At 47.5% G+C, this 23,255-nt stretch overlaps 1 protein-coding gene across 1 annotated transcript in view; it reads left to right on the forward strand.

Annotated features, from left to right (window-relative positions):
* tex261 (testis expressed 261) overlaps positions 1-23,255 on the forward strand; it is a 26,495-nt gene continuing 3,240 nt past the window's right edge. The window contains exons 1-5 of the mRNA XM_069923406.1: positions 1-154; positions 5,910-5,989; positions 9,579-9,732; positions 17,189-17,256; positions 20,902-21,004. Coding sequence (XP_069779507.1) covers positions 85-154; positions 5,910-5,989; positions 9,579-9,732; positions 17,189-17,256; positions 20,902-21,004 — 475 coding nt within the window. The 5' untranslated portion in view covers positions 1-84. The remainder of the gene's footprint in view (positions 155-5,909; positions 5,990-9,578; positions 9,733-17,188; positions 17,257-20,901; positions 21,005-23,255) is intronic.

The raw sequence follows: 23,255 nt of genomic DNA on the forward strand, positions 1-23,255 counted from the left end.
CTTCCCCGCCTCTTCCCACGTCTCCCGGCTGGTGGCGGGTGTTTATCAACGCCGGGCGAGGCGCGGAGACCCCCGGGCGGCACCATGTGGTTCCTCTACCTCCTCAGCTGGCTCTCGCTGACCCTGCAGGTGGCCTTCGTGACGCTGGGCATCGGTGAGTACTGTCCGGGGCCTGGCCTTGGGGCAGCCGCAGAGGGCCTGGGACTTGGGCCTGAGGCCGGGCCTAGCCCAGACTCCCCTCTGCGGGTGGGGTGGGGTGGGGAATGTGTCACCCCCGATGGGGGAGGGGAGCTCGATGGGGGAAGGATGGGCAACGTTGGCAAAAGCAGCCCAACCAATCACAGTGCGACTCTAATCTATCAATCCAAAGTCCAGCCAATCACAGGGCATCTTGAATCTGCTAGTCAGCTGCCCAGCCAATCACAGGGCATCTTGAATCTGCTAGTCAGCTGCCCAGCCAATCACAGGGCATCTTGAATCTGCTAGTCAGCTGCCCAGCCAATCACAGGGCATCTTGAATCTGCTAGTCAGCTGCCCAGCCAATCACAGGGCATCTTGAATCTGCTAGTCAGCTGCCCAGCCAATCACAGGGCATCTTGAATCTGCTAGTCAGCTGCCCAGCCAATCACAGGGCATCTTGAATCTGCTAGTCAGCTGCCCAGCCAATCACAGGGCATCTTGAATCTGCAGGGCATCTTGAATCTGCTTGTCAGCTGCCCAGCCAATCACAGGGCATCTTGAATCTGCTAGTCAGCTGCCCAGCCAATCACAGGGCATCTTGAATCTGCTAGTCAGCTGCCCAGCCCATCACAGGGCATCTTGAATCTGCTAGTCAGCTGCCCAGCCAATCACAGGGCATCTTGAATCTGCTAGTCAGCTGCCCAGCCAATCACAGGGCATCTTGAATCTGCTAGTCAGCTGCCCAGCCAATCACAGGGCATCTTGAATCTGCTAGTCAGCTGCCCAGCCAATCACAGGGCATCTTGAATCTGCTAGTCAGCTGCCCAGCCAATCACAGGGCATCTTGAATCTGCTAGTCAGCTGCCCAGCCAATCACAGGGCATCTTGAATCTGCTAGTCAGCTGCCCAGCCAATCACAGGGCATCTTGAATCTGCTAGTCAGCTGCCCAGCCAATCACAGGGCATCTTGAATCTGCTAGTCAGCTGCCCAGCCAATCACAGGGCATCTTGAATCTGCTAGTCAGCTGCCCAGCCAATCACAGGGCATCTTGAATCTGCTAGTCAGCTGCCCAGCCAATCACAGGGCATCTTGAATCTGCAGGGCATCTTGAATCTGCTTGTCAGCTGCCCAGCCAATCACAGGGCATCTTGAATCTGCTAGTCAGCTGCCCAGCCAATCACAGGGCATCTTGAATCTGCTAGTCAGCTGCCCAGCCAATCACAGGGCATCTTGAATCTGCTAGTCAGCTGCCCAGCCAATCACAGGGCATCTTGAATCTGCTAGTCAGCTGCCCAGCCAATCACAGGGCATCTTGAATCTGCTAGTCAGCTGCCCAGCCAATCACAGGGCATCTTGAATCTGCTAGTCAGCTGCCCAGTCAATCACAGGGCATGTTGAATCTGCTAGTCAGCTGCCCAGCCAATCACAGGGCATCTTGAATCTGCTAGTCAGCTGCCCAGTCAATCACAGGGCATGTTGAATCTGCTAGTCAGCTGCCCAGCCAATCACAGGGCATCTTGAATCTGCTAGTCAGCTGCCCAGCCAATCACAGGGCATCTTGAATCTGCAGGGCATCTTGAATCTGCTTGTCAGCTGCCCAGCCAATCACAGGGCATCTTGAATCTGCTAGTCAGCTGCCCAGCCAATCACAGGGCATCTTGAATCTGCTAGTCAGCTGCCCAGCCAATCACAGGGCATCTTGAATCTGCTAGTCAGCTGCCCAGCCAATCACAGGGCATCTTGAATCTGCTAGTCAGCTGCCCAGCCAATCACAGGGCATCTTGAATCTGCTAGTCAGCTGCCCAGCCAATCACAGGGCATCTTGAATCTGCTAGTCAGCTGCCCAGTCAATCACAGGGCATGTTGAATCTGCTAGTCAGCTGCCCAGCCAATCACAGGGCATCTTGAATCTGCTAGTCAGCTGCCCAGTCAATCACAGGGCATGTTGAATCTGCTAGTCAGCTGCCCAGCCAATCACAGGGCATCTTGAATCTGCTAGTCAGCTACCCAGCCAATCAAAAGATGGCTTCACTCTGTTCATCAGCTGCCCACTTAATCACAGTGAGTCTCTTATCCGTCAGCCAATTACAGGGCATGTGTTATTCCAGTCAGCAGCCCAGCCAAAAGCTGGCTTCCATACATGAATTTGGGGAGATATGGGCTAATCAAAGTGCAGTGATATGGCTGGAGCAGTGGGAACATACTGGCTTCGTATTGGTCTGGAAGGTAAATTGCAGCCAATCTGAGTCCTGGGATACCTGGTCGCTGAGTGGTCCAGCCATCTACACATTTAGTACCTCATCCACTTTCTCGGACTCCAAGGATACATTCCCTCCTTTGTCCCTGACTAGTCCTATCCCCTATCTACTTGTATTTCATGGTAGTATAAAGTGCCTTGACGTTCTCTTTAATTCTGATTGCCAAGTACATCTCACAGCCCACTTGGTATTCCTAATGCCCTGCTTAATACCTGTCCTGCATTCTTGATATTCTTCCAGTATTCTGCCAGAGTTTAGCTTCCTAACCTAAAGAATGAGGAGAGATGATAGAGGTACTTAAAATTATGAGGGAGATAAAGTCAGTGGTTCTCAACCTTTTTTCTTTCCACTCACATACCATTTTAAGTAATCGGGGCTCTGTGATTAGTAAGGGATTGCTTAAGGTGGGATGCGAGTGGGAAGGGAAGGTTGAGAATCAGTGTTCTAGGCCAAATTGTTACTGAAATATTGCTTGAGAAAAATTGTCATTGGCCCATTTCCTTTGGAGTTCTGAAACCGTGCACATAACGAGTCAATGAGGGACGATTAAAACAAAGGTTCTCAAACTTTTTCTTTCCACCCACATCCCATCTTAAGCAATCCCTTACTAATCACAGAGCACCTGTGGCATAGGGATTACTTAAAGTGGGATGTGAGTGGAAAGAAAAAGGTGGAGAACCACTGGGATAGACAGAATAAATGTAGGTCGGTTTTTTCCACTGAGGATGGGTGAGGTACAAACCAGAGGACATGGGTTGAGGGTGAAAGGGGAAAAGTTTAGGGGGAGCTTCACACACAGAGAGTGATGGGGGTGTGGAACAAGCTGCCACCTGAAGTGGTGAATGAAGCTCAATTTTAACGTTTAAGAAGAATTTGGACAGAGACATGGTTGGGAGGGTGGGTGCACATCAGTGGGACTGAGCAGAAAGAGTTTGGCACAGACTAGAAGGGCCAAGGGGATCTGTTTTCAGTGCTGTAATGTTCTCTGATTCTAATCCTTACATGTGTTTCCTTTCCCTTTGTGACCTCTTCAGTAGCATGCCAACCCTGGACTCTTAATTAGTTGGTCCTTAAACAACCCCCACATGCCAGTTATCCAAAAATAACTTCTCCCCATTAACTAGGAATTTAAACAAGTCTCTGTGGGTGGGACATTTTTGACAGAATGGCCACGTTGGGCTGAGCATCTGCTTCCACGCTGTATGACACCAAGACTCCAAAGCCCCCAATCTCTAATAATGTCAGAGTCTTCCTTCCCCCCACCCCGCAACCAATTTAGTATTTTCCCATGAGATCGACGGTTATCCTTAAAATGTGAAAGACCTTGGGTAGATAGCAAGCTTTGGCGAGAGAGTGGGGCAGTGCGATCAGTGTGGGGACTGACACAAGGATGTGGGGAGAGAACAGGTGAGTTTGGGGTGAGAACGAGGCAGTGGAATTAGTTTGGGGACTGATACAGGGCTGTGGGAAGAGTGGGGCAGTGGGATCAGTGTGGGGACTGATACAGGGATGTGGGAAGAGTGAGGCAGTGGGATTAGTGTGGGACTGATACAGGGATGTGGGAAGAGTGGGGCAGTGGGATCAGTGTGGGGACTGACACAAGGATGTGGGGAGAGAACAGGTGAGTTTGGGGTGAGAACGAGGCAGTGGAATTAGTTTGGGGACTGATACAGGGCTGTGGGAAGAGTGGGGCAGTGGGATCAGTGTGGGACTGATACAGAGATGTGGGAAGGGAGTGGGGCAGGTGGGTTAGTGTGGGGACTGATACTGGGATGTGGAGAAAGAGTGGGGCAGTGGGATCAGTCTGGGAACTGATAGAGGGCTGAGGGGACAGTGGGGTTAGTGTGCGGACTGATAGAGGGCTGAGGCGAGAGAATGAGACAGTAAGGTTAGTGTAGGGACTGATACAGGGCAGTGAGGAGAGCAGGGCAGTGGATTAGTGTAGGAACATACAGGGTTGTGGGAAGAGTGAGGCATTGGGATCAGTGTGGAGATTGATACAGGGCTGTGGGAAGAGTGGGGCAGTGGGATCAGTATGGGGACTGATACAAGGATGTAGGGAGAGAGTGGGGCAGGAGGGTTAGTAGGGGGACTGATACAAGGTGGTGGTGAAAGAGTAGGGTAGTGGGATGAGTTTGGTATCTACTCTATAGTTGAATAAGAAAGTATATTGAGAAGTGAGGCATATCCTGAGATGGTGTCAACGTGACTCAACAAGGCCATAGGCTTCATTCAATCTGACAGAATTTTGTTTAGAGTATTGGTTTCGATCTCAGAAATGAGCTCCCCACGCCCTTGCCAACCGTTTTGCTCATTCACACTCATCCCAATTGCCTGCATTGGGTCTGTACCCATCTCTGCATTAGCAACTCTAGTACCTAGAACTATAGAAAACTACAGCACAGTAAACAGGCCATTTGGCCCTTTTTAGGCTGTGCCGAAACATCATTCTGCTAGTCCTACTGACCTGCACCCATTCCATAACTCTCCAGACCTCTCCCACTCATGTATCGATCCAATTTATTCTGGATGTCTCTTTAACATACTGAATTGAATTATCATTACATGGGCTCAAATGCGGAGGGGAAAAAATGTTTTCTGTCCAGGCAGGTTGATATGTGTTCAGTTCTGGTCACTTCATTACGGGAAGGATGTGGAAGCTGTGGAAAGGGTGCAGAGGAGATTTACCAGGATGTTGCTGGATTGGAGAATAAGTCTAATGAGGCAAGGTTAGCAGAGCTGGGACTTTTCTCTTTGGAGCATAGAAGGATGAGAGGAGACAATAGAGGTCTACAAGATTCTGAGAGGCAAAGACAGGGTGGATAGCCAGTATCTTTATGCTCATAATCTTGTAGATCACTGTCAAGTCTCCTCTCATCCTTCTACGCTCCAAAGAGAAAAGTCCCAGCTCTGCTAACCTTGCCTCATTAGACTTATTCTCCAATCCAGACAACATCCTGGTAAATCTTCCCTGCACCCTCTCTACAGCTTCCATATCCTGTAATGAGGTGACCAGAACTGAACACAATCCTCCAAGTATGATCTAACCAGGATTTTATGGAGCTGTAACATTGCCTCACGGGTCTTGAACTCCTGAAGGCCAGCATACAGTAAGCCGTCCTAACTACACCATCAACCCATGTGGCAACTTTGTGTGATCTGTGGATATGGCACAAGATCCCTCTGTTCTTCCACACTGTTATGAATCCTGCCATTAACTACGAATTCCACCTTCAAGTTTGACCAGGGCATCTTTCGTCAAATGGTATCTCAATGCCGAGGGCAGACACTGTCTCCTCATCTCTGGATTTGGACTGTGTTGAGTTGAATGGTTCTGGCAAAACCTAAGCAACAGGTGGGCACGGTTTTGGAGAGTGAATGCCTCCAGTTAAGCTTTGCCGATGCCCTTGACCTCTTTGCAAAGCCGTCAGTGTGTAATGTGTTTGCCTGCTCTTTCTCCACGTCAACAGCTGCTGGCTTGTACTACCTGGCGGAGTTAATAGAAGAATACACTGTGGTCACCAGCCGCATCATCAAGTACATGATCTGGGTGAGTGTTTAGAGCAGGGGGGCTGGGGGCTGCATGCCTTTGATCATCCCATAGAGACCCTCCAACATTGACGGGAATAAAAGTTGGAATGAGTAGCCAGTCAGTATAAGCTGGGAGATGAGAAAGGCAGGGGCCTGTCTGCCAACTGTTTAAGATGCCATTTGGGATGCTGTGGAAGAGTGGGTTTCCTTCTGCATCACCCCAGCTGACCCATCGCTTCTACCCCGTCCAATGTACTCTCACTCCCTAACCCCATCAACATTATGTGCCAATGGTCTATGAAATTCGGCATAGCCTTTTGTACCCTAAGTGAAACAAAAGTCTGCAGGTGGTCTCCTCCACATCAGAGAGACTGGGAGATCGCTTTGTTGAGCACCTTGGCTCTGTCCGCCACAATAGCATGGATCTCCTAGTGGCCACTCATTTCAATTCCCTGCACCATTCCCTTGCCGACATGTCTGTCCATGGTCTCTTGCACTACCAGACTGATACCACCCACTAATTGGAGGAACAATACCTCATCTTCTGAATGGGCACCCTCCAACCAGATGGCATTAATATCGACTTCTCTGGCTTTCATTAAAACAACCCCCCTCCCCACTTCTTCCCCCATCACTTTCCCCCAGCTTTGTCTCTGTCTCTCCCTTCCCTGTCTCCTTTCGCACAGACATGATCAATCCTCGCCTCTCCCCTTATCATATCTAATTAACACCTCGTGTGGATCTGGATTCCTCCCCCAGCTGGTACTGTCTGTATTCTGAGACTTCCTTCATCTGGCTCATTATGCTTATTCCCTGAAGAAGGGCTCAGGCCCGAAACGTTGGTAATATATTTTTGACTTTTATGGATGCTGAAAAGCCAGCTGAGTTCCTCCAGCATTTTGGTGTGTTTTTACTTTTGTACCCGAACCAAGTATTTGCAACTGGGCCCATGAACTGAAACCATAAATGTTTTTTATGTAGTCAGTAGGAGAGAAGCCACTGTTTCATAGGGAAGGGGACCCATAAACTTTGAGCAGGGTCCTAAGGGGGGCCATAGGTAAAAAAGGTTGGGAGTTGCTGCCCTGAATACTGGTATGGACATACTCCTCTCGGTGCCATTTTCTCCCAGGGAGACATGGGGTCCAAGCATGCTCAGAGAGCAATGGTAATGCAGCTCAAGTATCTGCTGATAACTTGGCAAAGAGGTGCTGCTCAGGAAAGTAATCAAGGGCATGCGAGGTCAAGAGGGACTCAAACCAGGGAATATTGCAGCAGACTTCAGCAGGCATTTTAGCTGAAGGTTGCTCCTGGCAATTGGAGTCAGGTGACTCAGACAGTTAGGTTTGAAAAGCTCAGATCAACAGGAATCTGATTGGGGAATAGAGATTAAGTGATCCAGGGGACGTGTTTTTTTTTAATGAACTTGTGACACAGGGTGGGATTAATTCACTTCAACTCAGCAGTCTGGAGATGGAACTATCGACTGGAGTTCCACACTACATACAGCAGTGAATAGGAAATTCACAACTATGTTTTTTTCCTGCGTTGGTGAACCTGACGCGATCTGCTGTTTCACGTACATTGACCGTTCTACTTCATTCTACCGTACACGGAAGATGCCTGTTTTCATCCATGGATAACGAAGAGATAGAGGAGGCGAGTCACTCAACCACCACCACAGCTGTACCACTCATTGTGGTGGTCAGTTTGAAGCTACCGTCGTTTTGGCCCACTGACCCGGCGTGATGGTTTGCTCAAGTGGAGGTGCAGTTTTCTACCCAGAACAACATCGCCGGAGACGTGTTGTGCGTATGTAATCTCCTCTTTGCAACAGGAGGTGGCGCAAGAAGTGCGTGACTTCTTAATTTCTCCGCCAGTCAAAGTCCGTTACAACAAGCTTAAGGCCGAGTTGATCAGGTGCACTAGCGCTTCAGAACTACAACGTTTACTCCGCCTTCTTATCTCGGAAGAGCTGGGGCATAGGAAGCCGTCACACTTTCTTTGGCGAATGTATCAGCTGTTAGGAGACCGTTGTTTTTACAGGACCTGCCTGATGATATTTGTCTTATCCTGGCATCAACATCGGAGGCTGTAGACATTGACAAACTCGCATCAACATCGGAGGCTGTAGACATTGACGAACTCGCTAAGATTGCTGACAAGATCTTAGAGGTGGCTGTGCTGGGCGGGTCGGTGCAAACAGTCAGCGCTCCTGAGCCTCTTTCTTCTATACAGCAATTGGAAATGACAGAACTGGGCCATACTCATGCGCAAAGTCCAGGTGCCCACCTGCCACATCACCACGAATCGGGCCTGCAGTGGCAGCCGAAAAGGTGGCCTTGTTTACATTGGGGGCCGTACACCGGCACCAAATGCTGGTATCACTGGAGATTTGGTGAAAAGGCTTAACACTGTGTGCTACCCTGCTCTTGAGCTAAACAGCAGGGAAATGCCCAAGCCAGGGATTAGGGGCGATAAGTCTTCCTGGTGCGGAGCTGCACGGTTGTCTGCTATTTCACATTACAGAGAAAAACCAGGGCATTAGTTTACTAGTAGACATCTGAGCAGAAATTAGCCTTCTCCCTCCATCAATGTCTGATATCCGTGGTACTCCCACTACTCTTCAACTACTAGCTGTCAATAAATCGCCCACTTCTTCATGTGGAGAATGATCATTCACATTTAATCTTGGCCTGTGGTGGGTTTTTATCGTTGCTGATGTACCCATACCCTTCATCGGAGCTGATTTCTTAACGCAAGTATGGACTACTGATGGATGCCAAACGCCACAATCTCATTGACTCCTCTACCAGTTCAGGGGATCGTCAGCAATACACAACATGTCAGTCCAGCCGTTATGACCATGACATCAACTACATGTTTTGACGCCCTTCTTTGAGAGTATCTGAAGATTACTCACCCAGTTTACAGCCATACCGAGATCAATAAGATAGAAAGAGTGCAGAGAAGAATTACCAGGATGTTTCCAGGACTTCAGGAACTGAGTTACAGGGAAAGGTTAAACAGGTTAGGACTTTATTCCCTGGAACGTAGAAGAGTGAGGGGAGATTTGATAGGTCCAGAAAATTATGAGGGGGATGGACAGAGTAAATGTAGATAGACTTTTTCCACTGAGAGTAGGTGAGATACAACCAGATGCCATGGGTTAAGAGGGAAGGGGGAAAAGTTTAGGGGGAACATTACCAGGAACTTCTTCACATTGGGAGTGTGGAACAAGCTGCCAGCTGAAGTAAATGGAAGCCGAATTATGGAGCATAGAGCTATGGTGAAAGGATGAATTAGATCGTAGCGATGGCAACGCGACAGCACTTTGTGGGGTTTGGTCAGGAGCCTGACGGCTGCAGAGTGGGAGGAAGAAGAGAGTGTGTCTGGTCCTTCAGTGGGACGGCTGCCTTTCCTGGGCTGTGGGAGATGTAGATGGATTCTGTGGAGGGGAGGGAAGTTTGCATGATGTTCTGAGATGCATTCACCATCTTTTGAGGGAGGGTGAGACAACCACAACGGACATGGGAGAGGGTGAATGCTTGTGTGTCAAAGAGGACGTGATTGTGTCCTGCTTTGAAGACTTTGTTGTTTCTTTGTTTCAGTTCTCCACAGGGGTATTAATCGGCCTTTACTTCTTCGAGAACTTCCCAATACTAATGATTGGGGTCGGACTTTTCACAAACCTGGTCTACTTCGGTCTCCTGCAGACGTTCCCTTACATTTTGCTCACATCACCCAATTTTATATTGTCATGTGGTGAGTAACCCTAGTCGACAGGTGACCTGCTGTTGCCTGTTGTTGATTGGCTCATTAAGGGTTGACTGTGTATGGGGTGTGACGTCATGGCAACAAGAGGCCATTCAGCCTCCTGAACTTGTTCTGTCATTGTGGAGGACCTGTGACCTGGACCCAGTTTTCAATCTTTTTCTACCCACTCACATCCCTCTTTAAATATTCTGGGTGCAGTTGGGGCTCTGTGATTAGTAAGGGATTGCTTAAGATGGGGTGTGAGTGGGAAGGGAAGGTTGAGAATTACTGCTCTAAACCCAATTGTTACTGAAATATTTTGCTTGCGAAAACTTGTCATTGGCCCATTTCCTTTGGAGTTCTGAAACCGTGCACATGACGAGTCAATGAGGGACGATTAAAACAGTGATCTTCAACCTTTTTCTTCTCACCTACATACCACCTTAAGCAATCCCTTACTGATCACAGACCACCAATGGTGTAGGGAAGTGGTACGTGAGTGGAAAGAAAAAGGTTAGGAACCACTGTATCTTTGGTGAATAAAATCTTGGATTTAGAACCCGGATTTGACCCAATTTGAATCAACTGTCACTTGCAGGAGTGAGCTGTTGAAACAAGCAGCATGGTTGGCAGAACGATTAGCGCCACGCCTTTACAGTGCCAGCGACTGGGACCGTGGTTCAAATCCCGCACTGCCTGTGAGGAGTTTGCACATTCTCCCTGTGTCTGTGTAGGTTTTCCCCGGGTGCTCCCGTTTCCTCCCACCGTTCGAAATGTACGGAAGTTGTCGGTCAATTGGGTGTCACGGGCTTGTGAGCCAAAAGGACCTGTTATGTATGTCTAAATTTTTAAAAAAGTTAAGAAAAATTAAATTTGTAAATGATTCCCGACTTCCTTCCTAACACTCCCCAAGGAGTGGGAAAAAGTTAGCACAATCTCAGGCTCCTCAAAGAACTTTATTTTCAGGATTACAGTCTGGGTTTGTCTAAACCTAATCCTCCTAATGCAGCCATGGCATATTGATTAACTTCCAAACCCAGTTTATTAGTTTTGTAGTTTGCAGATAGCACAAAAATCATTAGGAGTTGTGGGGAGTGAGGAAGTTTGTCGAAGGTAAGTGCAGGATATCAGTTTGAAATGAGCAGGGATGTGACGCTGAGGCTTTACAAGGCAATGGTGAGATCTCACGTGGAGGATTATGAGCAGTTTTGGGCTCCTTGTTGAAGGAAGGATGTGCTGACATTGGAGAAGGTTCAGAGGAGGTTCACAAGGATAATTCCGGGAATGAAAGGGTTATCCTATGAGGAACGTTTAACAACTCTTGGCCTGGACTTGTTGGGATTGAGGAGAATGAGGGGGATCTCACTGAAACATTTTGAATGTTGAAAGGTGTGGACAGAGTCGATGTAGAAAAGTTGTTTCCCACGGAGGGAGAGTTTAGGACAAGAGGGCACAACTTCAGGATTGAAGGGTGTCCACTTAGAACAGAGATACGGAGGAATTTCTTCAGCCAAAGGGTGGTGAATCTGTGGAATTTGTTGCCATAGGCGGTTGTGGAGGCCAAGACGATGGATGCATTTAAAGGCAGATGTTGATAGGTTCTTGATTATCCAGGGCATCAAAGGTTATGGGGAGAGGGTTGGGCAGTGGGGCTGAGTGAGTGGGGAAATAGATGAGCTCGTGATTGAAGGGCGGGGCAGACTTGGTGGGCTGAATGGCCTACTTCTGCTCCTATATCTTATGATTTTAATCTGAACAAGTGTGAGGTGTGGCCAAATGTAGGAGGGGAGCTGGCAGTATAAGGCGAGACCCTTAGACAGGTGGATGCCTGGAATGCCTTTCCAGAGGTGGTGCTAGAGGCTGGTACAATAGGGACATTCAAACCTCTTAACCACATGTATGTAAGAAAAATAGATGTTTATGGGTGTAAGGTAAGGAAGGGTTAGATTGTTGTGGAGTAGGTCTACATAGGTCGGCACAATTTTGTGGGCTGAAGGGGCTGTAATTATACTGGAGTGTTCTGTGGATGGAGATCAGACCCTCAAATTCATGGGTGTCTGAGAGTGGGTGGGTGTGTGTGCACATGCACGCTGAAGAAGGTTCTGTACAGATGCATTCTTTAACTCCTACCACCTCGTGCACTAGGTTCAAGGGCCTCCATCATATTATACTCAGTGTTGTACCAAATGTGGAACCGTGTGGCACCCTGGCATCGCACCACATTGGCACTGAACCCTGGTCTGGCACCATGCTGGCCTTGTACCGTGCTGGCCTGGCACTGAGTCCTGACATGGCACCCTGTTGGCTTGGCACCCTGCTCTGGCAGCGCACTAGTCTGACATCATGTAGGTTAGGCATCATACTGGCCTGCACCACGCTGGCACAGAACCCTGGCTTGGCACCATGCTGGCCTGGCACTGCACTGACAAGGCACCATGCTGGTATGACATTGTGCCCTGGCCTGGCACTCCTCCCTCTTGTCAGGACCACTAGTATATTCTCTATGTATCAGAATATACCTTGAAGGGCTCAAGTCTGAAACTTTGTTATGTATCTTTATCTATGCTGTGGTTAAGAAGGGAAGGGAGGAGAAGCGAGCTGGAATGATGAGGATTCCATAGTTAGAGGGACAGATAAGAGATTTGGTGGAAGAGATCGAGTATCCTGGATGGTATGTTAGCTCCCTGGTGTCAGGGTCTGAGATATCTCAGATCGAGTTCATGACCTTCTCAGGGGGGGAGGGTGAGCAGCCAGATGTTGTGGACCACATAGGGACCAAAGACTTGGGGAAGAAGGGCGAGGAGGTGCTGCAAGGAGAATTCAGGGTGTTTGACACTAGGTTGACCTCCAGGTTTGTGATCTCAGGATTGCTGGTGGGGTTAGAAATAGGAGGATAAAGCAGCTTAACATGTGGCTAAAGACCTGGTGTAGGAGGGAGGGCTTCAGATTTCTGGATCATTGGGCTCTTCCAGGGAAGGTGGGACCTGTTGCATCTGAACTGAAAGGGGACTAATATCCTTGCGGGAAGATTTGCTGGTGCTGCTCCGTGGGTTTAAACTAGATTTGTGGGGAAGGGAACCAGAGTGCCAGAGCAGATAGAGCTGAGAATGAATAGTGAGAATTGCATAGAAGTCAACTGGTTGTACGTGGTGGAAATGTTCTCAGGTACATCTGTTTCAATGCAAGAGTGTTGTAGGAAAGGCAGACGAGCTTAGAGCATGGATTGGCATGTGGTATGATGACATTGTGGCCATCAGTGAAACTTGGTTGTAGGAGGGGCAGGACAGGCAGTTCAATGTTCTGGGCTCTGTTGCTCTAGCTGTGATGGTTGATGAACGGGGGAGGAGTGGCATTGGTCGTCAGAGAAAATATCACAGCTGTGCTCAGGCAGGACAGACCAGAGGGTTCGTTTACTGAGGCTATATGGGTGGAGCTGAGGAATGGGAGAGATATGACCACACTCACAGGGTTGTATTGTAGACCAGACAATAGTGAGAATTGGAGGAGCTAATCTGTAGAGAGAGAGCAGACAGCTGCAGGAAACACAAGGTTGTGATCATGGGAGATTTTACCTTTCCATATATTGACTGGGACGCCCACACTGTAAAAGGGCTGGATGGGTTGGATTTTGTCAAATGTGTTCAGGAAAGTTTTCTAAATTAATATATAGAGATACCAACTAGAGAGAGTGTAATACTGTTAGGGAACAAGACAGGACAGGTGACAGAAGTATGTGTCGGGGAATATTTTGGGTCCAGTGATCATAATGCCATTCGTTTCAAGTTAATTATGGAGAAGGATGGGTCTGGGCCTCAGGTTGAGATTCTAAATTAGAGGAAGGCCAATTTTGAGGAAATGAGAAAGGATCTAGAATGTGGTGGATTGGGATAAGTTGTTTTCAGGCATGGACATGTGAGGTAAGTGGAGGATCTTCAAAGGGGAAATTTTGAGAGTACAGAGTTTGTATGTTCCTGTCAGGATTAAAGGCAAGGTTAGCAGGCAGAGGGAACCTTGGTTTTCGGGGGATATTGGGGATCGGGTTCGGAAGAAGAGAGAGGTGTAGAAGAGGTAGAGGCAACACAGAGCAAATGAGGGACTTGAGGAGGATTTAAAAATGCAAGAAAAACCTCAAGAAAGAAATCAGGAAGGAAAAAGAAGACGTGAGGTTGGTTTGGTGACAATGTGAAGGAAAATCCTCAGGGTTTCTACAGAGCAAAAGGAGAGTAAGGGACAAAATGGGTCCCTTGAAGATCAGAGTGGTCGGCTTTGTACGGAGACAAAAAAGATGGGGGGGATCTTAAATGGATTTTTGCATCAGTATTGCTCAGGAAATGGGCACAGAATCGTGCAGTGAGGTCATGAAACCTGTACAGATTAAAGAGGTGGACATGCTCGCTGTCTGAAAGCAAATAAGGGTGAATAAAGCCTCAGGACCTGACAAGATATTTTCTCAGCCCTTGAGAGAGGCTGTTGGAGAAATTACAGAGGCTCTATCAAAATATTTAAAGTGTCCTTAGCCATGGGTGAGGTGCCAGAGGATAGTAGGGGAGCTCATGTTATTCCATTGTTTAAAAAAGGCTTCAAAAATAACCCTGGAAATTATAGGACGGTGAGGCTGATGTCAGTAGTAGGTAAATTATTGGAAGGTGTTCTAAGAGATGCAATTATTTGGATAGACAGGGACACATTAGGGATAGTCAACATGACTGTGTGGTAGGTTGTGTTTAACCATCTTAAGTTTTTTGTGGGGGTTAAGAGGACGGTTGATGAATTCTCATGTGGATGTTGCCTACCTGGACTTTAGTAAGGCCTTCGACAAGGTTCCACACAGAAGGTTAGTCAGGAAGGTTCAGATGCTGGGTATTCATGGTGAAGTAGTGAACTGGATTCAACAATGGCTCTGGATGGGAGAAGCCACAATGATTGCTTCTCAGACTGGAGGCCTGTGACTAGTGGTGTTGCCTCAGGGATCAGTGCTGGACCTATTGTTGTTTGTCATCTACATCAGTGATCTGGATGATAATGTGGTCGATTGGATCAGCAAGTTTGCAGATGACACTAAGATTGGAGATGTTGTGGACAGTGAAGAATGTTTTCAAATCTTGTTGAGGGATCTGGACCAGCTGGAAAAATGGGCAGAAAAATGGCCAATGGAATTTAATGCAAATAAGAGTGAGGTGTTGCATTTTGGAAAGACAAACCAAGAAAGGACTTTCATGGTGAATGGTTGGCTCTGAGGGGTGGGGTAGAACAGAGGGATCTGGGAATACAGATACTTAATTCCCTGAAAGTGGCATCACAGATGGACAGGGCTGTAAAGAGAGCTTTTGGCATATTGGCCTCATAAATCAAAGTATTGAGTTCAGGAGTTGGGATGCTATGGCAAAATTGTTTCAGACATTGGTGAGGCCAAATTTGCTGTATTGTGTGCAGTTTTGGGCACCAAACTACTGGAAAGAGTTCAATAAGTTAGAAAGAGTGTGGAGAAGATTTACTAGGATGTTGCCTAGACGTCAGGATCTGAGTTACAGGGAAAGATTAAACAGGTTAGGCCTGGAGTGTAGAGGAATGAAGGAAAGTTTGATAGAGGTACATGAGGGGAATTAATGAGAAGAACTTGGTCAGGTGCATGGAAGGGAGAGGTATGGAGGGCTGTGGACTGGGTGCAGGCCAGTGGGACCCGGCAAACAAAAAAATGGTTTGGTACAGACTAAAGGCTGAAGGGGGCTGTTTCTGTGCTGTAATGATCTATGGTTCTATATAAAGTAGACTGACCAGCTTTTTCCAGCATTGTGTTTTTACAACAGATACTTGTGGTCTTGGGCAGAGCAGTTCCTGTCCCATGCAGTGATTTACCCTGACAGTGGTGCACCTGCAGAAGGTGTTGAGGGATGCAAGGACGTGCCAAATCTCCTCAGGCTTCTGAGGAAGTTGAGGCTCTGGTGTGTGCTTGGCCACTGCATGGATGTGGGTGGACAGGACAGGTCGCTGGAGATGTTCACCACTGGAAACCTGATGATGTATCTATCTCCACCTCAGCACCATTGACGTGGGCTGGGGAGCGAATCTATAAACAGCTTGTTGATCTTACTGATCGTGAGAAGATCAGTGGTAAGACAGATTGTTGGTGAGACCATTGCTGGGTACTGGGTCCAGGTCCAATATCCTTATTTAAGGGAGGAATTTAATGCAGTAGGAAGCATCTGAGAGAAGATTTATTGAAAGATGCTTAAAATGGGCAAGTTGCCTCAGACTATAAGATAAAGGATCAGAGGTAGGCCATTTGGCTCGAGTCTGCTCCACCATCGAATCATGAGGTTTCGTGCGGGGAAGTTGAACAGTTTGGGCATGCGTTAGCTTGGAGTTCCCAGAGTTGACAAGAGATGACGGAAACTTTGTATGTCCTGAGATATGGTTGAAAAACCTTTGGTTTTTTTTAGACATACAGCATGGTTACAGGCCCTTCTGGCCCATGAGTCTGTGCCAGCCAAATATCCCAATTAAACTACAATCCCCATAATTTATATGTTACAGGAATGATGTGGAAGCATTGCCAGGAGATTTACCAGGATATTTCCTGGATTGGGAACTAAATCTTATGAGGCAGGGTTTAGCAGAGCAAAGAAGGATGAGAGGAATCGACAAGATTCTGAGAGGCATAGATGAGGTGGACGGTCAGCACCTGTTTCCCAGGACAGGATCAGCAAACACCAGAGGACGTGTGTACAAAGTGAAAGGAGGAAAGTTTAGGGGCGACATTAGGGCCTGGAATGCCTTGCCGGGGGTGATGGTGGAGGCTGGAACATTAGAGGCATTTACGAGACTCTTAAACAGGCACATGGATGGAAGAAACGCCTTTTTAAAGGAATATATGGGTTAGTACCACATCATTACTGTGGTGTAATGTTCTATGTTATACAGTAAAAAAATAAACAGTTATGTAATTAATTAGGGGTAAACTGGAGCAAACCCACACAGTCACAGGGAGAATGTACAAACACACAGTGCCAGGTTCGAATCACGGTCGCTGTAATAGCGTTGTGGTTGCTGCTACGCTAACCGTGACGCCCTCTCCCACATGTTCTGTCAGGTCAACCTCTACACAGTGCGACAGATGGTGGAGGGGTGAAAGGATGGTTTTCTCTTGGTGGGTGAAGGGAAGATTCTAGAATAAGGGATGGCCCTTCAAAGACACAAGGTGAATTTTCTTTCTGTCAGAGGGTTGCAGGCCTCTAATTTGGAGGGAAGCAAAGGGTTTGATTGATCCTCGATGAGGAGTTAGTAGAGGTGAACGGCGATGTGGGTTCGAATCAGACCACTCATTTCCTTACTGAACGGCAGAACAAGCTCGAGGGGTAGAGTGTCCTCCTGATGCTCCTATCCGTGCCAGCATTGTTGGCACAATGTGGCGTCGTGTAAATGGTCTTCTGGAGGAATTTGACTCTGTTTCCTTGTCTCCCCACAGTGCTGGTAATCTTTAACCACTACCTGGCCTTCCAACACTTTGCAGAGGAGTACTACCCCTTCGCTGAGGTAAAGGGTTCAGCTGCCATTTCCGCTGTTGGCCTGTGAGCTGTCGGGGCACTCCTCGCGTATGCCAAAACATGGGTTTTCTTGGCGCCGTCCGTTCCCTGGCAACATGGGAGCCTCTGACGGGGCATGGTGGCCGAGAAAAGAGGGAGGTGGGAGGATGTGTTGGACAACCTCTCCCCTTCTCCAGTCCACAGGCCGATGACTCATTCCACTGGGTCAGGGCAGGCCAATAGTGGCTGCGGGCAACACACAAACACGCTGGAGAAACTCAGCATGTCACACAGCAGCCAGAGCAAGTTAAGGGTGACCAACTTTTCGGGCCTGAGGCCTTAGTCACCAAGCAGAGATAGGCAGGTGCCTGAAAAAACAGGTGGGGAGATTGAAAGGGAGGAGAGATGAGTGCGGTACGGTTAGCGTAGCGGTTAGCGCAACGTTGTTACAGCCCCAGCAACTGAGGTTAAAATCTCGCACTGTCTGCAAAAAGCTTGTATGTTCTCCCCATGTCTGCATGGGTTTTCCCCGTGGGCTCTGGTTTCCTCCCACCCTTCAAAACATACTGGGGGTTGTATCCATTGGGTGTAATTGGGCAACACGGGCTCATGGGCCGAAAGGGCTTGTTACTGTGCTGTATGTATAAATTTAATTTTAAAAATTGAAAAAAATAAGAGATTTAAGAAGGGGCAGTGGGAGGAGTACAGGCTAACAGGCAAGAGGACCTTCTGTCTCCCTTCCTCTAGCTCCCCACCCCCCCTTCCCTTCCTTCTCTCAGAGAGCTGCCCTCTCTCCCCGTCACTTCTCATCTTGTATTCTCTTTGACCCTCCCACTTGTATCTACCGAGGCCCTCTTTAACTTTTAGCCTGTGCTCCCCTCCCCCTTCCCCCCCTACACCTTTTCATTCAGGATTCAGGTGCCTGCCTGCTTTTAGATACTCCTATCGAAGGGCCAGGCCTGAAATGTTGGTGACCCTTCCTCTGGATGCCACGTGATGGTGCCGAATTTCTCCAGCACATTTGTGCACTACACTCCACCCATCCCAGCATCTGCAGACTTGTTGAACTCCATTGGTGGGCGTGAAACGGGAGCTTCAAAACTGTCAACAATAACGGAAGACGTTGGGGGAAATACTTCGGCAAACGTGAAACCAAGGTGTGGAACCATTTCAGAACTTAATCCTCTGCAGATATCAGGATTCAATGCCAATCTTGTTGCCCTGAGTTGAAGGGTTCAGTAGAACACTTAGGATGCCCAGGGCCAGTTTTGGTTCAGGTTTATTGTCACATGTACTGAGGTGCAGTGATAAAGATTCTTTTGCGAGCAGACCTGTTCAACGTCCCATACATAGCACAAGTCAGACATCATACACGAGGGCAGGGTTACAGGGTGGCATGGTTAGTGCATTGTAATAACGGCGCCAGTGACCAGCTTTCACAGCCGGCGCTGTCTGTAAGGAGTTTGTATATTCTCCCCGTGCCCGGTGTGGGTTTTCCCCGGGTGCGCTGGTTTCCTCCCACCCTCTAAAAAAACATCTGGGGTTGTAGGAAAATGGGACGGTGCAGCTTTGTATGCCAGAAGGGCCTGTCTGTCTAAATTTAAAATGGAAAACAGATTATTCCTACCATGGGAACTTCTACTGTGTTGTAAATAAAATGTTCAAAAATTTTAAAACGTCAGTTTGGTCAGAGAAATGAGAACGTAATTTTACTATATTGTGGTTCCTTTATGTGTCTGATACCATCGAGATAGAAACTGTCCTATGAAAAAGTGCTGCAGGTCGCACAGCATCCACAGGAAGCAAAACACCGACAAAGTTTCGGGCTGGGACAGTCTTCAGGAGTGCCAGAAATCAGGCTGATGCCCAGAAAGAGGGTGGGGGGGGGGGGGTAGGGGCTGTGGCGGGTGATCCCACACTTGCGAATCTTCCTGTTGGGAAGGGGTGGGTGGGAGGCGGGGGGGGGTGGGGGTAGGTGAAGAGACTTTGGCTGGGGTGAGATGAGTCCTTTAATGTGTTGGCTGCTTTTTGGGAATCGTCGGAGGGCGAGGGAGAGTTGTCCTTTGCATGAAGCACCCAGAATAGGTGAAGAGCTCGGAGCAGAAATAGGCCATTGAGCCCATCGAGTCTGCCCCACCATTCTGCTAGGGAGTCCTAATCAGAGTGACCCACACTCACCAGGAGTGGGATCCATCCATTAACTAAAGGACTCACGAGATTGCCTTGTGACTTGAAGTCACAAGCTTTGTGCAAATATTATAAATAGTTTACGCCATTTTGTGTAAGTAGTCTATGGAGAGTCAAAGTTAAGAACACGGTGTTTTGGGAAACCTCTATGTCTGAGATTTCATTACTCTGGGTAACCAAGAGTGGGAGTTCGGTTCCTTATTTAACATTTCTGGCCACGGTTACAACACATTCAATCACAAGCTGATCCATTTCCCCACTGCCCGGCCTTCTCACCATAACCTTTGCCACCCTGGCTAATCAAGAACCTGTCAATCTCTGCCTTAAATACACCCAATGACCCGGCCTCCACAACCACCTGTGGCAACAAATTCCACAGATTCACCACCCTCTCGCTGAAGAAATTTCTCCAAATCTCTGTTCTAAATGGACGCCCTTCAATCCTGAAGCTGTGCCCTCTTGTGAAGGCGGTAGCTTTCCTTTCCTGAGGATTTAGACAGCAAAGTGTTGAGTTGGGATGTTATGGTGAAGTTGTATCAGACATTGGTGAGGCCAAATTTAGAGCATTGTGTGCAGTTCTGGTCACCTAACTACAGGAAAGCTATCAATAAGATAGAAAGAGTGCAGAGAAGATTGACTAGGATGTTGCCTGGACTTCAGGAACAGAGTTACAGGGAAAGGTTAAACAGGTTAGGACTTTATTTCCTGGAGGGAGGTTGGAGTTGACAAAATTATGACAGACAGAGTAAATGTTCAGTAAATGTAAGCAGGTCTTTTTCACTGAGGTTGGATGGGAGTGTAGAACAAGCTGCCAGCTGAGGTGGTGAATGTGACCTCAATTTTAACATTTAGAAGAATTTGGACAGGTCCATGGATGGGAGGGGTATGGAGGGCTATGGACTGGGTGCAGGTCAGTGGGACCAGGCAGAAAAATAGTTTGGCACAGACCGGAAGGGCCTGTTTTCTATGCTGTGATGATCTCGCTCAGCAGATTCAAGGACAATTTCTTTCCTATTGTAATCAGACTCCTGAGTGAACCTCATGATAGTAAAATGATGCTGCCTTCGGCACTGTGTCCTGCGTGTACTATGTATGAGATGTCTCATGGGTCTGCTCACAAAACAACCTCTGTTACTGCATGTGACAGTAAACCTGACCCTCATTTCTGGTCCCCTTGACATTAGAGAGACCACAACACTGAAACCCCGGCGATAAAGGCACATGCCCATTTGGTTAATAATTCAACTGCTCGCTTGGTCATTGCGATGACTCAGCTACCTCGTCCTTCTCTCTCTACAACCTTAGATTTCTCTCATTTGAGTACGTATCTTCTTCTTGAGTACGGTTTGCATTCCCGACAGGTAGAAATTCTGCCTGGCCCGCGAGAAGAAGAGTCTTGGGGTTGTATGTGATGTCACGTGTGTGCTCTGATAATAAACCTGAACTTTGAACTTTATGCTGTGTCCAGGTATTGGCCTACTTCACAATGTGCCTCTGGATAACTCCTTTCTCCTTCTTCGTGTCACTGTCTGCTGGGGAGAATGTCCTTCCATCCACAATCCAACATGGAGGTGAGCACCGCTAGGCACATGGGGCCGCTCGCTTGTTCATGTGCATAAGAGTGGTGAGACTTTATTGTTATATACAGGAGTACAATGTTCAGATGCACGGCAATTCCGACTTGCTGCTGCCAGACAGAAACATGAGATACACCAACTATGATGGTATACATTACCCCAGTATGCCAAGACAGAAGCATAGAACATTGCAGCACAGTACAGGCCCTTCGGCCCTCGATGATGTGCTGACCAAAATATTCCTACCAAAAAATACTAAACCCTTTCTACCTCATAACCCTCTATTTTTATTTAAGCCATGTGCCTGTCCAAGAGTCTTATGTGACAGGCCCAGAAGACCCCAAAACCCAGCAGCATTAGAAATTCACCAAGACAAATGGTTACTTAAAGAAAAGTTACTTTTAATTTTCTTTAAACATGAAAACAGGATCAAACTTTAACTTATTACTATTAACTTAACCCCCTTCTAATTCTAAGCACATGTTTGTAATGTGTGGGTAAGTTCAGAAAAGTTCTTTGATTTACAGTTCAATCTCACTTCTCACTCCTCCAAATTCACCGGTATCAGGCAATTCTTAGACTGTGCACAGAATTTAACATTTATGAATCTTCACCAGGCTCTGGTGCTTGAAAGGTAAATGGTTACTGTTTAGGAAGGTTCTTGTCAGTTTTCAGAGAGAGATTTGTTGCTGGTTTGACACAAACTGATTCCTTCTGATCAGCCATTATCAGTGTCTTGCCGAAGAAACTTAACATAACATAACAACAATTACAGCACGGAAACAGGCCATTAGGCCCTTCTAGTCCGCACCGAACCAAACACCCCTTTCTAGTCCCACCTCCCTGCACAATGCCCATAACCCTCCATCTTCTTCTCATCCATATACCTGTCCAACCTTTTCTTAAATAATACAATTGACTCCGCCGCCACTATTTCTCCCGGAAGATGATTCCACACAGCTACCACTCTCTGAGTAAAGAAGTTCCCCCTCATGTTACCTCTAAACCTCTGCCCCTTAATTCTTAACTCATGTCCTCTTGTTTTAATCTTTCCTCCTCTTAACGGAAATAGTCTATCCACATCCATTCTGTCTATCCCTTTCATAATCTTAAATACTTCTATCAAATCCCCTCTCAACCTTCTACGCTCCAAAGAATAAAGACCCAATCTGTCCAATCTCTCCCCATACTCCAGATGCTTAAACCCAGGCAACATTCTGGTAAACCTTCTCTGCACTCTCTCCACTCTGTTTATATCCTTCCTATAATTAGGCGACCAGAACTGCACACAGAACTCCAAATTAGGCCGCACCAACGTCTTATACAATCTCAACATCACCTCCCAACTCCTATATTCCATGCAATGATTGATAAAGGCCAGCATACTAAAAGCCTTCTTCACCACCCTATTCACGTGAGTTTCTACCTTCAGGGAACGATGTACCGTCACTCCTAAATCTTTCTGCTCTTCTGTATTCCTCAATGCTCTCCCATTTACCACGTATGTCCTGTTCTGATTCTTCTTACCAAAATGAAGCACCTCACACTTATCAGCATTAAATTCCATCTGCCATTTTTCAGCCCACTTTTCTAAGCAGCCCAAATCCCTCTGCAATCCTTGAAAACCTTCTTCATTATCCACTATTCCACCTATCTTAGTATCGTCTGCACATTTACTAATCCAATTCACCACCCCATCATCTAGATCATTAATGTATATAACAAACAACAATGGGCCCAATACAGATCCTTGAGGCACACCACTGGTCACCGGCCTCCAACCTGACAGACAATTATCCACTACCACTCTCTGGCCTCTCCCTTTCAGCCAATGTTCAATCCATTTGACTATCTCAAAATTTATACCTAAAGACTGCACCTTCCTAACTAACCTTCCATGTGGTACCTTATCGAAGGCCTTACTGAAGTCCATATAGACAACATCCACTGCGCTACCCTCATCCACATTCCTAGTCACCTCTTCAAAAAATTCAATCAGATTGGTCAAACATGACCTTCCTCCCACAAATCCATGTTGAGTGCTCCTGATCAGACCCTGTCTATCCAGATGTTTATAAGTGGATGTTTATAACTTGCCTGTTAAGGGTTTTCCATATGATTGCCTCTTTCCTCCAGGTCACCAGAGTTCCTTTTCTGTTTCTCTTATTTCAAGTGAAACATTATACAGCCAGTCCTCTCCTCTTGTGTGGACCACAAGGGCTTTGACCAGGCTGAACTAAGCAGT

This window comes from Narcine bancroftii, chromosome 3, assembly GCF_036971445.1.
Source record: "Narcine bancroftii isolate sNarBan1 chromosome 3, sNarBan1.hap1, whole genome shotgun sequence".
In the NCBI taxonomy this organism is placed as follows: Eukaryota; Metazoa; Chordata; class Chondrichthyes; order Torpediniformes; family Narcinidae; genus Narcine; species Narcine bancroftii.